At 47.2% G+C, this 20,015-nt stretch overlaps 1 protein-coding gene across 2 annotated transcripts in view; it reads right to left on the bottom strand.

Moving 5' to 3' along the window:
• Positions 1–20,015, bottom strand: part of STX8 (syntaxin 8) — a 319,594-nt gene that overhangs the window by 251,390 nt on the left and 48,189 nt on the right. For both annotated transcript variants that reach the window (XM_088468815.1, XM_088468825.1), the window contains exon 5: positions 2,446–2,573. In XM_088468815.1, coding sequence (XP_088324941.1) covers positions 2,446–2,573 — 128 coding nt within the window. The remainder of the gene's footprint in view (positions 1–2,445; positions 2,574–20,015) is intronic.

Below are 20,015 nucleotides of genomic sequence, written 5' to 3'. Positions count from 1 at the left end.
AACAAATCTATATAAATAACATATGTATATAACACACACAAACACATGCATATAGTATATACATGGTAACATACATACACACTAATACAGCATACACATACAGCATATTAACACTAATATACATACACATACAGTACAGGTTGAGTCTCCCATATCCAAATATTTCGAAATACGGAATTATTTTGGCATGACTGAGATAATTAAACCTTTAATTTTTGATGGTTCAATGTACACAAACTTTGTCTAAGGCACAAATTATTAAAAATATTGTATAATATTACCTTCAGGCTGTGTGTATAAGGTGTATATGAAACATAAATTAATTTCATTTATGTACACAAACTTTGCTTGAGCCACAAAATTATTGAAAATATTGCATAAAATGATATAAGGTGTATATAACACATAAATGCATTCTGTGTGTATATTTGGGTCCCATACCCAAGATATTTCATTATGATATGTAAATATTCTAAAATACGGAATAATCCATTATCCAAAATATCCCTGGTCCCAAGCATTTTGGATATGGGAGACTCAACCTGTATATACACACTAACACAAATACAAACTAACAAAGCATACATACACTTTTTGATGGAACAGATGCTGGCTGCAGCAGGTTGCTGATGGGGGCGGGCACCTTCAATAATTAAGCCCCGCCCCTTGCGGCATAATGTTGATATACACGCTCGGATCTGAAAAGGGGCATGGCTAGTCACATAGGCCCCACCCTCTCCATGCAACCAGTGTAAATGGGTCTCCTCAGGTTGTTATTACTGTTTCGGTGAGGGTCCGGATTCCTGCCATGGACTGTAAAAGTATTATACAGCTTACAGACTGCCGGTGACTCCTCCTCAGTGCTCTCTCCGGGCTACGCAGCACTATGCTCACCCAGCCTCTAGCTTTTTTACTCTTTCGTCACAATTTTAAATCGTCTGCTCTCTGTCCTGAATCTGATGACCATCAGACTGCGCCTACAATAAGCGGTTCAAAAGAGGAAAGCCATCCAGTAATAATGCAGCTGTTAAGGATATTACTGACAGCCGTGCAACAGCCACCCTGATAGGGTCCGCACAGCTTGTCCTTGGTAGCGGTGCTCCCGGCAGACAAGGAGCCGGGCACACCACTACTATTATGCATTGCACCAGTCGCCTGCCTATCATACAGTTTGACAGCTGCAGCAACAGTGTACACAACAGTAGTAGCAATCGGGGAGAGTGCCTCTCCAGCCTGGCACCTCCCTGCAATGCATCCCTTTGCTGAGTGGGTTGTGCCAGCCCTGAACACACGTATCAAGTACATCCTTTTCAGAGAAAATCGACAAATCTGGGGGGGTGTTTTAGCATGGCCAAATAGCACATGCTGGGAATGTGTAGTTTTACAACATCTGGGGGGCGGCTTATTGCCCAACCCTAACCTAGAAGCTGGTAAGGGCTGCCTTAATACCAGGAGAGTAGCTTCTCTCGCTCTCTGCTATCGAGGTCTGGACTGGCAGTCCCAGGGAGAAAAATCCCCCTGAGACTGCCTGTTCAGCTGTGATTAGCAGGGAGCACTACCAATGGGAAATCACTGCCACAGCTAGGCAGTCTCTGAGGGTGGCGGATTTTAACTGGGAAGGCTGCAGCCCTGCAGACGTTAGGGAAAATTTGCCACTGAAAACAGTGTATGAATAGATATTAAAACAATTTATCTTAGTCATGCTCTTGCATAGATTAAGTATTTTCTACCATGAGACACCACATAGTATAGAAATACTACAGGGGAGGAATTATCCGAAAGGCTGAAATGTTTTTCTATTTGCGTTATTCATGAAATGTTGTTGTTTAAAGGATGTCAAGAGGAGACAATCACTTGTTAAATAAAAAAAAAAAAAAAAAAAAAACAATACCTCGAGGTTCTTAGAGTACACTTCTACCTTATACACAGGGAAGGCAGACATTTTTTGGGCTAGACCAATATTCATGAGAAAGCCTATCAATTAGAAACAGGATGCCATCAATATCCTGACCGCTGGGATTCTGGCAGTCAGAATGCCGAAGTCGGAATCCCGTCACTTGTCAGAATCCTGACACCTGCATCCTGTGGTTGGGGCCAGTGTTAGGGGTAAGAGTTAGGCACTAGGGGGATGATTAGGGTTAGGGTGCAGGGAGGGGGAAGTTAGGGTTAGGCATGGGCATTCTGACCACTGGGATCCCGAAAGTCGGCATCCCATACCCAACTCATTAGAAACCCCTGACCATATAATTTATAAAATGCCACCAATTTACACAACGCTGTAAAGAGACTTTTGTCATTCGTATCACTCCCTGAACCACTGGAGCTTCAGTCTAAATTCCCTAACATAAAAGTGCACACGCACTACCCAAAACAAATCCATGCAGACACAAAAAGAAATTACAAAATGCGCACACATTTTAGAAGACATGGTGTAAAATGTATTACCTGCTATAATGTGCTCCTGTTGTTGCTTGATTTCCCTGATTCCTAATCCCCTGGTCTCCTCAGGTTCCTCCATCACCCATCGGTTATATTGCGAAGGGACAGCAGCGCCGCCAGTCATCAAACTTGACCTGGTAAAACATTAATGGAAAAATTAATCGGTTTAAAGAAGGGAACTGATCTTCAAATTAAATTGATCCAATAAGCAACAAATCAGAGGGAAGATAGAAGGTCACCAAATAACTCACTGGCACAAATTATGGTGGATCGTTAACATTATTGATAATAGCAGTATGAATAAGGGCCACTTGTTTAGGCTTGCTTGAAAATGTAAAGCACAACATTAAGAGTTATGGTAGACTGACCTTTGTTAACTCTATTTCTTCGAAGTCCATAGGAACCACAGGGATACCATGGGGTAGATGAAGGAATCAGTGACCAAGAGAAAATATACCCAACGAGGCCAGGTGAGTCAGGGTGGGTGCCCTGTGATCTTATGGACTTCGAAGAAATAGAGTTAACAAAGGGAAGTCTGCCATAATTCTTAATTTCTTCTTAAGGGTCCATAGGGGATCCACAGAGATACCATGGGGATGTCCCATAGCAGTTTCCCCTAAGGGTGGGGATGCTCCTGAGCAGAAAGGAGAATCTGACGCCCAAAGGAAGCATCCTGAGAGGCAAAGGTATCAAAGGCATAGAACCTGAGAAAGCTGTGAACAGAAGACCACGTGGCCGCCTTGCACAATTGTTCAGCAGAAGCGCCATGTCGAACCACCCACGAGGGTCCCACAGACTGAGTAGAATGTGCTGTAACCCTGTTTGGAACAGGAAGATTAGCTTGTGTATAGGCCTGTGAGATTGTCATGCAGAGCCATCAAGCCAGAGTCTGTTAGCTGGCCAGCCTCGCTTGTGAAAGCCATAACAACAGAATCTGATTTCCTAAAGGAATTTGTATGATCCACGTAGATCCGAAGAGCACAAACCACATCCAAGGAAACTTCACCTGCAGAAAGATCAGAGAACTGGAAGGCCAGAACCACAATCTCTTCATTCAAATGGAACTGGGATACCATTTTAGGAAGGTACCCAGCCCTGATACAGAGGACCGCTCTGTCCAGATGAAAGATCAAAAAACGTGAGCAACAGGAGAGCGCTACTAAATCAGCTACCCTGCCACTGTCAGCCGCTTGAGGTCTACTGAGTCCAGAGGTTCAAACGGAGGAGCCTGTAGAGCCCAGAGAACAAAGGACAAACCTCACAGAGCCACCAGAGGGACAAAAGGAGGTTGAATGCAGACAACACCCTGCAAACATGTGCTAACATCAGGCAGGGGAGCAATCCTTCGCTGGAACCAGATTGACAGAGCAGAAACCTGAACTCTAAGGAAGGCCAGGCAGAGGCCGAGGTCTATCCCAGCCTGGAGAAAGGCAAGTACCCGGGAGACCCTAAAAACTGTAGGGTCACAGCCTCTTGGGGAGCACCATTGGAAGTAAGAGTAGCAAACTCTAATAGATGCGGGCTGAGGGAGGCATACGCGCCCAGAGCATCGTCTGGACCACAGAGCGAGAGAAACCTTTGGCTCTTAAGAGGGATGACTCAAGGGCCATGCTGTCAAGGACAGACGAGGTAGGTCGGGTGCAGGCAAGGATCGGCGCTAACAGATCCTGCCTTAGAGGAAGTAGCAAAGCAGTGTCTATGGAGAGACTCCGTAGGTCAGTGAACCAATGTCGCCTGGGCCAGGCTATTAGTACCACCATGCCGCCTTCTTGCTTGACCTTTCAAAGAACCCACGGGAGGAGGGAGATTGGAGAAAAGAGGTATGCAAGATTGAAGTTCCACCTCAGTGCCAGAGCGTCCTCAAAGGCTGAGGGGTCTCTGGTCCTGGACCAGAACCTGGGGACCTTGTTGTGACGTGAGGCCATGAGGTCTAGGTCTGGTAGGCCCCATTTCTCCACCAGGAATTGAAAGACATCCGGGTGGAGAGCCCACTATCCGGCGTGTATGTCCTGATGGCTTAGGAAGTCTGCTTCCCAGTTGAGGACTACGGAAACGAACACTGCCGAGATTGCCAGAAGATGACCTTCGGCCCAGACCAGAATATTTGGTTGCACGACTTCGCGTGCCTCCCTGATGGTTGAGGTAGGCTACCACAGTCAAGTTGTCTGACTGGATTTGAACCTGCCTGCTCTGTAGGAGATCCTGTGCCTGAGTGAGTGCTCTGTACACTGCTCAAAGCTCCAGAATGTTTATGGGCAGATTACTTTTCTGGGTTGTCCACCGTCCCTGAAAAGTATTATGACCGGATACTGCGCCCAATCCACGAAGACTGGCTTCTGTAGTGAGATTCTCCCAATTTGGAATCCTGAAGGGGCAACCCTTGTCCAAATGGGACATCTGTAGCCACCATGAGGGGGAAAGCCAAACCTCCGGAGAGAGGAGGATCGTCTGGGGACTGGATCAGATGATACTGCCCGTCCCACCGGGAGAGAATCAGTTGTTGAAGGGGTCTGGAGTGAAACTGGGCATATTCCACCATATCAAAGGTGGATACCATGGACCGCAGGCAGTCAACAGTCAGCTGGAGATGGCGCTGTAAAACATCCAGTGAATGTGCCAAGATTAAGAGGTCGTCTAGGTATGGTAGGATTCGAACTCCCTGGCGCCTGAGGTGGGTCGCCATAACTGACATTATTTTGGTAAAGACCCGAGGGCTGTTGACAGTGTCGAAGCTGAATAATTGGCTGAGACAAGTTCAGTTTAAAATTGAATCGCGCCGACGCCATCTTGCGACTGGCCGCAAGACGCCATCTTGGAAATGAGATCGCAAGACGCCATTTTGCGAATGGCCGCCCAAGCGCCATTTTAGATAAACTCACAATTAAGTACATATGGCGAGATTACTATTAGCACCATGCGATTGCATTTTTCATAATTTCTCATATACACTGTAATACGCACAATTGCGCTGTTAACTAGTCGCACATTAGCGAATGCATAAGAAAACACCGTTTAGTAGCTAAATGCGCACGCATCTGTCCCCAGTTAACTAGCGTCTTTATATCAAACCCCGTACACTCACACATTACATATTCACATACAAGGTTCCATGAGCTTTAAGGTATAAGATTTAAGTTTGTTTATTAAGTATAAATGCTGTGAAATAAAGATTATTTGGTAACTAAGGTTTTATACATGCTAAGTAAGCAGTGTTTGGTTTCGTACTGATGCGTACTCTTTCCACAGTATTCCGGTATTATCGGTGGGGAGATCGCATCATGCATTCTCAACTTATGGACCGCAGAGAATTCAAGCAACAAAATGTATATGATATGAATAACTGTTAGGATGCTGCATGTGGCGGGAATCTAGGGACCCTCAGTTGTTGGAGGCTGGGTTGTGTCTATTTGAATCAGCCTGTTAAATGCTCTGTAACAGATGTATCCCCCTTGGGAACCAATAACATCAGCAACAAACGTCTCTATTGTTTTGTCTATCCCTGGGGGGTATAAATATGTGTGCTCCAACACTGGGTTTTTAGTCTTCGTGCTGAATGCTGATAGACGAGGGGTTTCTTGCTGATGCCTAACATCTGGTCCGGAAGCGCTGCGTATGTATACTGTACTTGGGTCTGTATAATTCCTTTGCGCCGAATTGTGTCTGGATCAATAGCGTGTAACTGACTGTACTTTTACTTGAATAATACTTGTGCTTTGGAACCACAGATTCCAGGTCTTAAGTCTTTATTTACTCTATGACTGCATACGCAAATTAGCGTCATTAGAAGGTATAGGCAGGATATTAGAAGGTATAGGAAGGTGTGTATAGAGGTTCTGATCCAGTATCGTTAACAGGAACCGGCATTACCACACCTGAATGCAGCAGGTAATATGAATGGCCTCCTGGAGGGCCAGGGCCTTGGCAGAGTCTGATGAGCGACCTCACAGGCAAACACAGGGGGGGAGAGAGTGTTCCGGTTGCCTGGAAACCCCCTCCCTAGCCAACACCATGATGACCACAATAGAAATAGCATATAATACTAATGTTGCATGTTCTTAAGATCCCCTCAGTGTTCCAGAAAGGGCAATGTTTGGCATCCTTCCGAGTACCTTAAGATTTTCTAAGGGAAGCAGACATTTGTTGCTGGCAATTGCTGTGGCAGCTTGCAAATCGATCCTACAGGTATGGATCCACCAAGAACCTCCTACTCGGTCTCTTTTTAAATTAAAATTGATGTATCTTTTCTGTATAGAGTGGGTGGCAATTACTTTGGAATAGGAAATAAAGACCAAAAGATTATTTGAAATTTGGGAAAGTTTTATATTAACACTATCACCAAATATACAATTGCAGATCCATAATTCATTGTGTAACACATCGTGGTATTTAATGCGTTTTGACGGAGGGTAATCCTCCTATTTCGATTGGTATCTAGGGGGGAGAGACAAGCACAATATATATTTTCAGTTTAATTATATTGTATATCTTTTTTTTTTTTTTTGAAAGGCAACTATTATACTGTCTGAGGATTGTACTTATTTCAATATATGTATATTTCAATATTGACAGACAGCAATTATGTCAAATAATATACAACAGTGTATTGTTTTTCTTATTGACTGATAATTGACTTATTAATGTATATACTGCTTTAATAAAAAATATTTAGAAAAATATATGTAAGGGGCACTACATAATGGGGACTACCACTGGGGGCACTGTATAAGGGGCACTACATAATGGGGACACTATATAAGGGTACACCATTGGGGGTACTGTATAAGGGGCACTACTACAGTGGGCATTGCAAGAGGGGCACTACTACATGGGGCTTTAAGGTGCATATGAAATGTTCCCAGAGTGACGAGAAACGGTGGTGTGTCATGTTGATACACCCCCATTTTTCAGTGGACACTCCCCTTGTGGCCACGCCCACTTTTTTCTACACATTAGGGGGGCTCCATTTTTCATTTTGCCCTGGGCTCCAAATACCCTAGTAACACCACTACTATAGATTGAGGGTTGGGGAGTCACAGTTTCTTGACAGGCAAGTGGAGGGAAGTCATTGGAAGGGGAAGTCAGATCAGCTCTCAATGGACCTGTACTCATCAAAGGGCAAGCATACAGAGACAAAGTCACTGAACACAAAATATTTAGGATTGATTTGACCGCCCTCACCAAAGAAGGGACATCCACTGTAGAAAGATGGTCCTCCTCTCCTGAGATAGATCCTGAAGAAGAACCCGGCGCATCATCTAACTCCTCCAATGATGCGTCAGAATCTACAAACTTGGCGGACTGACGAGATGATGCCACCCACTTGGGCGCTTTAATGACTACTGGTCTGTTTCCCTGCAACATTTGTTGAAATGCAGCAGCTGACTGAGCCATACTCTGAATCCAGTGGGCATAAACATCCATCCAGGAAGAATGTATAGGGGGGCAAACATAGCAGGCTGGAACTGCTGTGGTTATCCCATTATGGGAGGCAGCGTGGGAGCAGCCAAATGGTCCACTAGCTGCGTCATAACCTGAGACAAGGAGGACACCCAAGATGGCTCCTGTACAGAAGTTGGTAGAATGGACTGGTGAGGTGGTTCTCTATAACAAATAGCACACAAACCATCCTGCATAAAATCCTGAGGGGACAAGCCCACCAAACAGCTTTTACATGAAACCAGCACCAGGGCCTCAGCCTCCTGTTTACCCTTACTTTTAGACATAACAAATCAGTGCAAACGTGACTTCTGGTGTTTAAACACTGGAGCCTTAGGTCTAGGAGCTGGCTCATCATCCTCTATATTTAGAATTAATTTGACCGCCCTCACCACAGAAGGGACATCCACTGATGGTCCTCCTCTCCTGAGATAGACCGTGAAGGAGAACCCGGCGCATCATCAGATTCCTCCGATGATACGTCTGAATCTACATTCTGAGCAGGCTGATAAAATTATATCGTCCGTGTGGCCGGAGACCGGCCCCATGTGTGGAATGGCAGCCGCGGCACTGAAAAGGTTAACCCCTGTGCTGCGGCGCCATTTTTAAATGGACAAAGGGGCGCTAGGCGCCAGGTTAAAATGTATTACTGGCGCTAGGCGCCGGGTGTGTGTGGGGATTTTGGTTTGTGCTGCCGTTGCTGGACCCGATCTGTGGCCACGGCAGCGCTGTGGTTTAACCCCTGGTGCGCTGCACCGGGGGTATGCTTGAAGCGCCGCATGCTGCCGGAGGTGAGCTCCGGCAGAACAGCAGTGAGACCTCCACGCTGGGGACCAGGAGCCTGGCTCCTGGTGCCCCAGAGGAGACTGGAGTGCAGGGAGCCGCTCTGTGCTCCACGCTCTGTGCTCCACAGGGACGCCGCTGATCCCTCCGTGCCGGCTGCTTACTGCGGCCAGGCAGCGGAGGGCAGGGCGGGATGACGACTGCTGGGGGCTGGGAACTTAGCTCCCGGCGCCCCAGCGGGCTGTAGCTGACTGCTGGGGGCCGGGAGCAATGCTCCCTGTGCTCCAGGGCAGCAGAAGACCGCTGCAGCCGGGACACGATTGTCCCAGACTGCAGGGCTGGGTGGCGTACAGGGGGACCGGGCTAGCCGGCTCCCCAGGTGGTGCTGTGTGCTGACCGCTGGGGACCGGGAGCATCGCTCCCGGCGCCCCAGCTCCACAACGCAGCGTGGCCAGCAGTTTAACCCTCGGTGCAGTGCTGTGGTAGCCGCACGCTGGGGGTCGGGAGTGCTAGCTCCCGATACCCCAGTGCAGAGGAGAGGCCACACGCTGGGAGACCGAAGAAGCCAGCTCCCAGTGCAGCGGGGCTGTATGGGGGCAGTACAGAGCGCTCGCAGCCAAAGTCCTGTGGCTGCGGCGCTCAGGAGATTTAACTCCTGGTAACCCCCAGCGCTGAGAGAGCCCCAGCACTGAACCCTGCAGTCCAGGGCTGCAGGGATAAGGGAGCCCAGCGCTGAGCACTGGGCAGTGTAAGAAATAAATAAATCTAAATGCATTTGAAATGATTTGTGCAGCACTGAGCCAGGACAGCAGGTCCTGGGCTGCAGTGCTGCAGTGTGTTACAGCCTGATGCAGGCCACAGGCTTGGTGTATATGTAAGAACATAAATTATACATTAAACATATACATTTTGAGAAAAGTGCACTTACCTGTGGTCTGTGGAGGTCCAGGGGGTTCCGGAGCTCTCTGTGGGCTGCTGGGTCCCCAGGCCTCTTCCCTAGGGGAATAAAATGTTCTCCTATGCAGCCTCATGCCTGGAAGTGGTATGAGGGGATGCATAGGGAGCTGGCTAATGCAGCCAGCTAAGTGGGTTTAGGGAGCTTCAAATCGCTTCCCTTCCATGGTCAGGAAACCATGCCCGGGGACCCTGCTTGCCCACCTCTGGAGCTCAGATTCAGGCAAGGCTAGCAAGCTTGGTCCCTTAGCAGATTCCTGGAAGTCCGTTTTCGGAGGGAAATCCTTATCTTCCCAGGCTGTGTCCAGACGGAGCGGAGCCGTGGGCGTTGCCCAGCTCAGAGGTTGGGCCCAGGCACAGGGGAGTCACCACTCCCCCTTGCCATAAGGGACAATGTTAAACGTGCATGTGGCTAGCACATGCACAGGTCATGCACTTATGATGATTGGTTGGAAACCACAGGGCGGGCTTACCCCCTGTGGTAATGTGTATTAGAGTGGCATAAAAGAAGGGCTTGTGCCTAGTAATATTGTACATCCTTGTAAATCCTGGGTGGAGAAGAATTGCTGTAACATCTTGTATGCTGATATTCCCCTTCAGGCGGAAGGGAAGGTCTTCTTTAAGACTTTGAGCAATAAACATCTTGCCTGAATTCAATTGACTCAATCCTGCGACCAACAGAATTGCGCCAAAACGCTATTCCGTTCTCCTGCTGTTCTGGGTAAGAGCTCCGTGTCTCCAAGTTCAAGCCCTCTGCCAGCTACCGTGGAGACCTGGTCCATTGCGAGGGATCAGGTGGGAACAGCCGACACCAAACAGGAGGTGTGTCTGCAGTTAAACGCATACGCAGCAGAAGCGGTTCCAGGTTCCAAGGCAGGAGCCTGAGTGTACCTAATAAGCGGTTCCAAACGCCGATGGTAGAGTTTGGTGGTGGCAGCATCGTTACACGCCCACGGCGCAGTGGGCGGAGTCAGTGACAGGCGGTCACTGACGGTGAGTGGTAGTCCAAAAGCGATAACCCGTGACCAGGCACGGCCTAGGCGAAAGGCGTCCGGTCACAGTCCGCTTAAGTGATTTAGTGACTGCCGGTCTGTTTGCCTGCAATATTTGTTAAAATGCAGCAGCTGACTGAGCCGTACTCTGACTTGAGTGGGCATAAACATCCATCCAGGAAGGATGTACAGGGGGAACAAACATAGCAGGCTGGAACTGTTGTGGGTATCCCATTAAGGGAGGCAGCGTGGGAGTAGACAAATGGTCCACTAGCTGCATCATAACCTGAGACAAGGAGGACACCCAAGATGGCTCCTGTACAGGGCTGGTAAACTGGACTGGTGAGGTGATTCTTTATAACCAACAGCACACAAACCATCCTGTATAAAGTCTTGAGGGGACAAGCCCGCCAAACAACTTTTGCATGAAACGAGCACCAGGGCCTCAGTTTCCTGTTTACCCTTATTCATAGACATAATAAGTGCAAATGTGACTGCCTTCACAAATAATAAAATAAATGTGAAGTACAATTTGAAATAAATAATATATATATATATATATCCTGGAAAGAGGCAGCACACACAGTCTCTAAAGCAAGATACAGTGCCTGAAATGAACTGGATAAACATTTTTACATGCCTGGTGAGTGCCCCTCTTTCTTTTGTCACATATATATATATATATATATATTTTCCCCACACACCTGTAGCAAAGGGTTGAGGAGAAATAGCAATGATAGTTATACCTGACAATACAGAAAATAAAGGCAGTAACAACAGAGCTAGCAAAAGGTCGCATACAATGTATATACAATATACTTGCAATGGGCCCTGAATCAACTACTCAAAGTGCAAGGCTTGGTAGGGTTTCGAGCACTTTATAACCTGGCCTCTGGGGAGAGGTATACAGGGAGAACAGACCCAAACCTCCTGAGACCAGCAGCTATAGTAAAACAATGATAGTGATCGCTGTGCGTCTCATAACAGAGGAGAGTAGGAGGAGCAACCCAGATGTGGGGAAACCTCAGCTGAATTGGCGGCAGGGCTTGGGGGAAGGGCTGCCGGAGAGAGCCTGCCTACCCTATGCTGTAACAATCCCCGGGTGCGCTGGCCTTATAATACATGGCTGCCGCCAGACTGACTTGTCCCGGTGGTCTAGTGGGGGAGCGAACGCAGCAGTCGCCGCACTACGGTGGCCTCCGGCAGGTCTCCAGCCACCGGAGGTATGGACTGCCATGTGGATTCCTGTGAGCGGCAAACCACCTTACCTGCATCCCCGTGCCCCCAGCTGCAGTCCCGGGTCCCAGCATCGCCTCTATCCAAGCTCCGCTGGTGCCCGCCGAAATCACCAGTCCGGTTACTGGTGTTGCGGCGCTGGCGGGGGTAGATGGAGCAGCAGCACACGTGTCCTTTAAGTTTCCTAGCGCTGCTTGCGCTAATAGCAAAAATAACTAAGATAAATCATAAAATAAAAACTTGGGACTGCCTGAGCAGTCTGCCTGTTATAAAAGGTGCGTCTGTATCCTGCTGCACCAAACTCAAAAACTAAGAGCCTGTGGCCAAGGGCGGGGTATATGTGGGGGAGGACCTGAGGCATCCTGGGAGCTGGAAACTTAACTGTTTGGTGGCTGGATCACTCCAACAACATTTTTTTCCCATGGTATCCCTGTGGATCCCTATGGACCCTGAAGAAGATAAACAAAATTCGGACTCAAATTTTCTGTCAAATTACCATCGCGTGTGTCAGCGCCCTTGCCCCTCCAAACCTGAGAAGCTTGCCTATGCTTAACTTCTTTCCTCACGCAGCCTACTGGACCCTCTTCAGCCAGGATATAATTCCCAACACTGGACTAACTAAAGTGGACAATGACTTGATCACTGCTAAATCAAAAGGATCTCTAATTGTCCTGGATCTCTTGCTGAATTTGACACTATGAGTAACATTGTTCACATCGAAACTCAAAATTCTGTAGGTCTTTAGGACATGGTCATATCCTGGTTCTGTTCCTATTTATAAAATTGCACTTTATGGGCTGATTCTGAATCAGACACAGTTGTGTCTGTGTCTTTATTCTAATGTCACTACAAAGTCCTTCCTTCCCTGGTGTACATTCGACTGTGCAAGGACTGAGACACCCATTGTCAGCATCATTGCCACTTGGTGCTTCTTTAGATGTACCAACGAACTATCAAAACTTGCACCTGTCCTATCATCCTATGGCAGGTACAGTTTCTCCAACTGAGTATGGACTCTTATGTGAGTGGTTCAGTATCTTTGTACGAAACAGTTATCAGCGACACAGTATCATCTCTATTAATTTATTTTTATTATTTATTTACCACCAGTTATTTACATAGTGCAAACATATTCTGCAGCACTTTTACAGAGAATATTTGGCCATTCACATCAGTCCCTGCCCCAGTGGAGCTTACAATCTATATTCTCTACCACATGCTCGCACACATACACTCTAGGGATAACTTTTGTTGGGGCCAAATAACCTACACGTATATTTTTGGAGTGTAGGAGGAAAATGGAGTACCCGGAAAAACCCACGCAAGCAGAGGGAGCATATACAAACTCCACACAGTTAGGATCATAGTCGGAGTCGAAGCTGCGATCCTCAGTGCTGTGAGGTAGTAATGCTAACCATTACACCATCTGTGCTGCCTCTATCTAAATGTACCTATCCTCTCCAGATCTTACAATCTGTATTAGTCCATGTTACGGACGATTGATTTGTTGGTGTATTAACTCAGAACTGTCCTTTGCTCCCCACATTAACAAATCTGTTTTCATCTAAGATACAGTTGCAGAATATGCACATACTGTATCTCACACAAGACACTACAAATACTTTTATTCATGCAGTTGTTATCTTCTGCATGGACTATAACAGTATCTTTATTACTGGTCTTCTCAATACCACACTTCCACCACTACAATCTACTTTGAAAGCAGCTGCTATACTGATTTTACTCACAAATGGTATTCCTCTGCTCTGGCAGTCTTTACAATGGTTTCCAATATTTTACAGAACCCACTACTAACGAATAATCCACCAGCAAAACTGTATAAACATGCATCTCTTCACTTGTCTTAAATATTTCCCAACTCGACTCTTGTGCTCCTTATATTAGTGGCCTGTGTTGAACTGAGGACCTGATTCAGACCGGTTCGCACGTAGTCAGCCGATGTTGGCAATGTGCACACGTGTATAAGACGCAGTGCGCATGCACGAACTAGTCCATGTGATCGGGAAGCGTTTGCTCGCAGTGCACAGCTACCTCGCTAGAATGAGTGACAAGATGAGCCTTTTGTGGGTGGTGACAGGGGATGGTCGATGGAAACGGGGGTGTGGTGGTGCCGTTTCAGAGGCGTGCATAATTAAGACGCAGTGTCATAATACACGTCACATGGCTGAAGCACTCGCAGTGCTTGTGGTAGGGTATGGTCAGCCACAAGTGCTGCGTATGGATCCGATGTTACTCGATGTTACCAATTGTTGCATAACTTCCTGGAGATGACGTGTATCACTAAGGGAAAGTGGACGTCTGAAGACAGGCTGGTGGGTGTCTAGATACACACCGCAAACGCAAGCCAAGACATAGAGGGCGTGCTAATGCCGGTATGCAGACGGGAAGCCGGCAGACCTAATCCCGACAGCCGGCTTCCCGACTGCTTAATCCTGGCGAAGGTTAAATGACAGGCGTCTAAAGCTAGACGCCTGTAATTTTACCTGCGCCGAGACCGGCGCCCAGCGTCCCTTTGATCAGGATGCCGCGCGGGGGGGGGGTTAAGTTTAGGGTTCCCGGCGGGGACAGGGCTGGGCAATCCCCCGGGAGGTTAGCTTTAGGCTAGGGCAGTGTTGGCTAACCTTGACACTCCAGCTGTTATGGAAGTATATAACCCAGCATGCACTGCTACAGTTTTGCTATTAGGGCATGCTAAAACGGTGGCAGGGCATGCTGGGATATATAGTTCCGCAACAGCTGGAGTGTCAAGGTTAGCCAACACTGGGCTAGGGGAAGGAAGGGTTAGGGTTAGGCACCCCAGGGGGGGACTTAGGGTTAGGCGGCGGGGAAGATGGGGTTAGGTTTAGGCACTTAGAGGGGAGATTAGGCACTGGGCAAGGGGGGGGGGGGGAGTTATGGTTAGGCACCCCTAAGGGTGGGTTAGGGGGTAGAATTAGGTTAGAGAATGCTTACCTTAGGACGATCTGGATTTCTTCCTCTGCCAGGATGCTGCTGTCGGGATTCCAACTGCCGGGCAAGGGTTTGGCGGTATATCATACAGATTCCCTAATGCCTTGCCGTGCGATCGCGGGATTTGCTGACCACCGACTCACCTAATTTCCCGACTGGGGCTGGTAAGTATCCTAATCCTCCCCTCTCCCCGTCATAACCCTCCCTTAGTGGTGCCTAACCCTAACCTCCCCCCGTTAGTGCCCAACCCCAACCCCCTCTAGTGGCGCTTAAGCCTAAACCCCCCTTTCCCAACCCTAACCCTCCCGGGGGGTTGTCTAACCCTAAGTACCCCTGGGAGTCCCTAAACCCAACCCTCCCTTCCCCCGGCTAGATGGGTGGCTTGCCTTCGTTCGGTATGCCGGGTGTCAGGATTTTGTAGTGGGGCTAATGGACCTCTCCTATTCTCCCTCTATACGTTACGTCCTCTCTAGGTGAACTCATCAACTCTTTTGACCTCCATTATCATCTCTATGCTGATGATACTCAAATCTACCTTTCCTCCCATGAACTCTCCCCCTCTCTTCTGACTCGTATCTCCAACTGTCTCTGCTATCTCTTCCTGGATGTCCCAGCAATTTCTTAAACTTAATATGTTTCAAACAGAGCTAATTATCTTCCCACCCTCCGACATAACCTCACTTCCCACAATTTCTTTATCAATTGGTGGCCCAACTATCTCATCTAGCCCCAAAGTGCGTTGTCTTGGAGTCATCCTGGACTCTTCCCCCTCCTTCAAACCACATATCCAGAACCTCTCGCAGTCCTGTCGTTTCCATCTCAAAAATATTTCCAAGACCAGACCCTATCTCACCCAGGAAGCTACTAAAACCCTCATGTACTCACTGGTTATCTCCAGATTGGACTACTGTCACCTCCTTCTGTCTGGCCTCCCCAATTCCCATCTCTCTCCTCAATGCTGCTACTCGGCTCATCTTCCTCTCCAAACGCTCTACATCTGCCTCCCTTCTCCTACAAGCCCTCCAATGGCTCCCCTTCCCTTTCAGAACCCAATTTAAGGTTCTCACGCTCACTTACAAAGCCCTCACCGAATCTTCTCCCATTTACATCTCTCATCTCCCTTCACTCTCCTGTCTGCCCTCTTCGTTCAGTTAATGCACGCCATCTTTCATGCCAACTGATTACTTCCTCTCACTCCCGCCTCCAAGATTTTGCCCGCACTGCTCACCACCTTTGGAACTCTCTCCCTCTCCCCATCAGACTCTCCACTTCTCTACAATCATTCAAACGGGCTCTCGAAACCCACTACTTCATCAAAGCCTTCCAGCTCTCATCCTAAACTCGCTGCTACATGCTCCTTCCTCCCAGTCTACCCCATCTGTGTCACACCTCTTTGTCTGCCCCTCCCTTTTAGAATGTAAGCGCTAACGAGGAGGGCCATCTACCCTCTTGTGCTTCTCCCTACTTTACTTTCATCTACTTTTTACCACTAGGGCACCGAACACTTGGTTGCTTGTGCTCGGCTGCTTATGTAGGTGTTATGGTTTCTAATGTAGCTATGTATATTATCCTTGTCCTTGTCATGTATTGTATTGTTCTGTAAGTCACTGGTCACCTATTTGTTTATGTACTTTGTAAGGTGCTGCAGAACACTTGTGGCACCATATAAATAAATGATAATAATAATAAAATGTGTTTGATAGAAAAGGATGGTGCACATGTTCAGTAAGAGAAGCGGTAATGGTCACAATTTATAAATTACCCTTAAACTCTTTCATTTTGCAATAAAGCCTGGTCCACCACTACTGCAGAGGCAGATAGCTATTCACAATCTAATAAATTTTGGCCTTGAAAACCTTTTACATGTCTGAACAAGCATATTTTGCATATGACATTATAGCCCGGCCATTATTGTTGTACGACTGGATTATATAGCCCATTAAGCACTTTTTCCCCTTGCAATCTAGGTGGATCAATATGTAGCCTGTAACAAACCGCAGTCGGACCATGCGGGGTCTCCGCTACTCACCACTCCGCGCACTTTGCCTCTGTCTCTTTAACGGGCCTGCGGTCTCCCGAAGGCCAGCAGCTCAGCATGGGGGTCAGTGTGCAACATTGCCAGAGGAAGCAGGACCTTCTCTAAAGCATTCTCCATGTGTGCGCAGGGCGCCGTCATCTTCCCAAGGATCAGCTGATCGGGTCACTGCCAATCTGGAGCGGACACTGAGTCAGCTGACTTCTGTATCCAATCCCCGCTGGTCAGGGGGGGATAAAAGGAGCAGTCCAGGAAGTCTCAAGTTGCCAGTGCCACTGTAATCACAGCCTAGCTGAGTGAGGAGAGAGCGCACCTGTGTTTATTCCTCAAAGTGATTCCTATGCTATTTCACCTTGCACCTCTGTCTCAATCGGTGCTGTCTCCTGCCGATATTCATAGTGCATCGGTCCCCTACCGATCACCACAGACCATCGTTCCCCTACCGATCACCACAGACCATCGGTCCCCTACCGATCACCACAGACCATCGGCCCCCTACCGATCACCACAGACCATCGGTCCCCTAGCGATCACCACAGACCATCGGCCCCCTACCAGTCACCACAGACCATCGGTCCCCTAGCGATCACCACAGACCATCGGTCCCCTAGCGATCACCACAGACCATCGGTCCCCTACTGGTCACCACAGATCATCAGTCTCTGCCGAAACTACAGACCCAAAGCTCCTGTCCAATTCCCTAATTCCAATGATAGTACTAAGTAACCCAGCCAGAGGGCTGTGACCTGTTTGTCGGACGACGTAAAGTCCATACCTCCTTGCGGGGGTCCCTGGTGAACACCGCTGGCGGGTTAGACTTTGCGCCTCTGGTCTGGGTCTCCGCCAATACTTAGTACTAGTTTTAGTACCCAGTCCCACACATGAGCAGGAGTTGTATCCACCCAGCAACTTTTACCACAGAATCCACAGAGTCCCTGTCACGTCCAGATTCACAAAAAATCCAATCCGTGAAACTCATGTATCAAATTCAAATATTTCCATTTAGCTTGTGTGCAGGGCCCTCTTACCTCTTTCTGTATTAATACCCAGGGGTATATTTACTAAAGTGAAAGTTTTTAGAAGTGGAGATGTTGCCCATAGCAACCAATCAGATTCTACCTATTATCTTCTAGCAGGTGCTAGTTAAATGTTAAGTAGAATCTGACTGGTTGCTATGGGCAACATCTCCACTTCTAAAAAGTCTCACTGTAGGAAATTTACCCCCAATTCTTGTTTTATTACTGTGTTCCCAATTGTAAAGTACAATGCAATATACTGGTGCTATATAAATGTTAGTACAGAGGTTCCTAAACTGGGTGTCATGGCAACCTGGGCACTTGAGAGGTACCACGGGTTAGTGGACCAGGTCCAAATAAAATAATTTATCAATATGATTGGCAACCACCAGCACTGGTTTTGCCTATCATAAAATATATGGACAAATATGTTTCAGAAAAATTGCAGAGATTATTGAAAAGCACTGGCATAAATATCTAGACATTAGCACCATACCACCGAGGGGCCAGTGGATTAGCGGAACATTTAGTTCAGACATATAAGAAGGCTTTCAAGTCCATAAGCCAAAAGCAAATTACCATACAACATAAACATTGACAATTTCTTATTTGTTTATGAAAACACGTTACTAAAGGGCAAGCACCAGTATTGACATTAAGAACCTGAGATCTCATTGGAACTTATTGAAGCCAAATGTAAGTAAAGTCCATAACAATTCAAAAATATTTATCAAAGATGAACTTGAAATTTTGATGTTGGTCAGGAAGTATTAGCACAAGAGTATTAAGATGACAAATTGCAACCCGGGAAGATCCCTTATTGTATACAGTCGATGTCAGAGGAGGTTTAAGGCATCATCAGATATACAGACTCCTTAATGCACTAGGGAGGGAGTCAGCCATCTCAAATGTCAATCAGTTTCAGAGCCAAATGTAATGTAATGTAGTTGAATAAACAAGTTACAGCAATTTCTACTCCAGACACTCTTGTCATTGCACCAGTTGTCCAACAACAATGTGCATCTTTATCTGTACTTGAGAACGTCCTACAGGTTGCTCTTGATTCAGCTGTGCTCTTTCCCATTTAATTGTAAAAGTTCAATCATGAGCAGGACACTTACAACTCTTTGCTTTCATGTCTGCATTTATTTTATCTATCTTGTATGTCCTTGTTTTCCCTTCTGTCTGGAGCTGCACAGCAAAGTGGTGCCTTATAAATAATAATAAATAATAATAAATCCCCAGGCTTCCAGTCGTTTAACCTTTGTATAGTAGACAACCTGGGGGACTATTAGCACAAAGATCTTCACCATGTATGATTCTCAGTTCTTCTGCCAATTGTTCACTTATTTCCCTTAGTATGTAAGCTCTTATGGACAAGGCTCACCTCCCTCTTGTTTTTCCCTAGCACACACTCCATAACACACACATTCTATTGCTCGGTACACACTTAGTGATGTGTACCCAGCCGATTTGTCGGCATCGGCAAGTGCGTACGCACTTGCCGATGCTGGGAGCAACTGCTCGACAGTGGAGGCCATGCTGCATTCGGCAGCTTGTCCCCCACTGACGATATTGGCCCGATGGGCTATGACGCGCAGGAGTGCACATCGTGTGTGCCATAGCGGGTACACACTGCTCGATGTGGACGATATGTCGTTTAGTGTGTACCTGGCTTATGATACTAGTACTCCTTCCATTGTCTCTTTCTCCCCTTCAGCAACTCTGACTGTGCTTGCTCGCCAATATGTTGGCTATAGGATTATTGAGTACTGAATTGATTCCCACCTGTGTCTCACCACTGTATGCTCCTGCTAGCTTTAGCAAGTTGCTCTATCCCTGCTCCTGTTTTCTGTCCTACCCAGTCCACAGTGCTGTATTAAGGTTTGGTACTTATGCTATGTACTTTTGCTATGGTCTGTCGCTGTCTATTATACTCTGATACAGTGAAATGTTTCTATGTTTACTTTGTACGGCGCTGCGGACACTCTGTGGCAACTTATAAATAAAATAATCACAAGAAAAGCCATTATTCAGAAGTGCTTACCTATTCATTTGGCACTTAAGCACCTAAACTTTCTGGGTAAGCAATTTCTACTAGTTACACCGAAACGTGTAGGAAGAGGCACCATTATACCAAGAAGGACATCTTAA

Source organism: Taudactylus pleione, unplaced genomic scaffold, assembly GCF_031769625.1.
Source record: "Taudactylus pleione unplaced genomic scaffold, aTauple2 ptg000012l, whole genome shotgun sequence".
In the NCBI taxonomy this organism is placed as follows: domain Eukaryota; kingdom Metazoa; phylum Chordata; class Amphibia; order Anura; family Myobatrachidae; genus Taudactylus; species Taudactylus pleione.
Note: the sequence above shows the minus strand (reverse complement) of the source record. Positions and strands in the feature narration are given on the sequence as shown.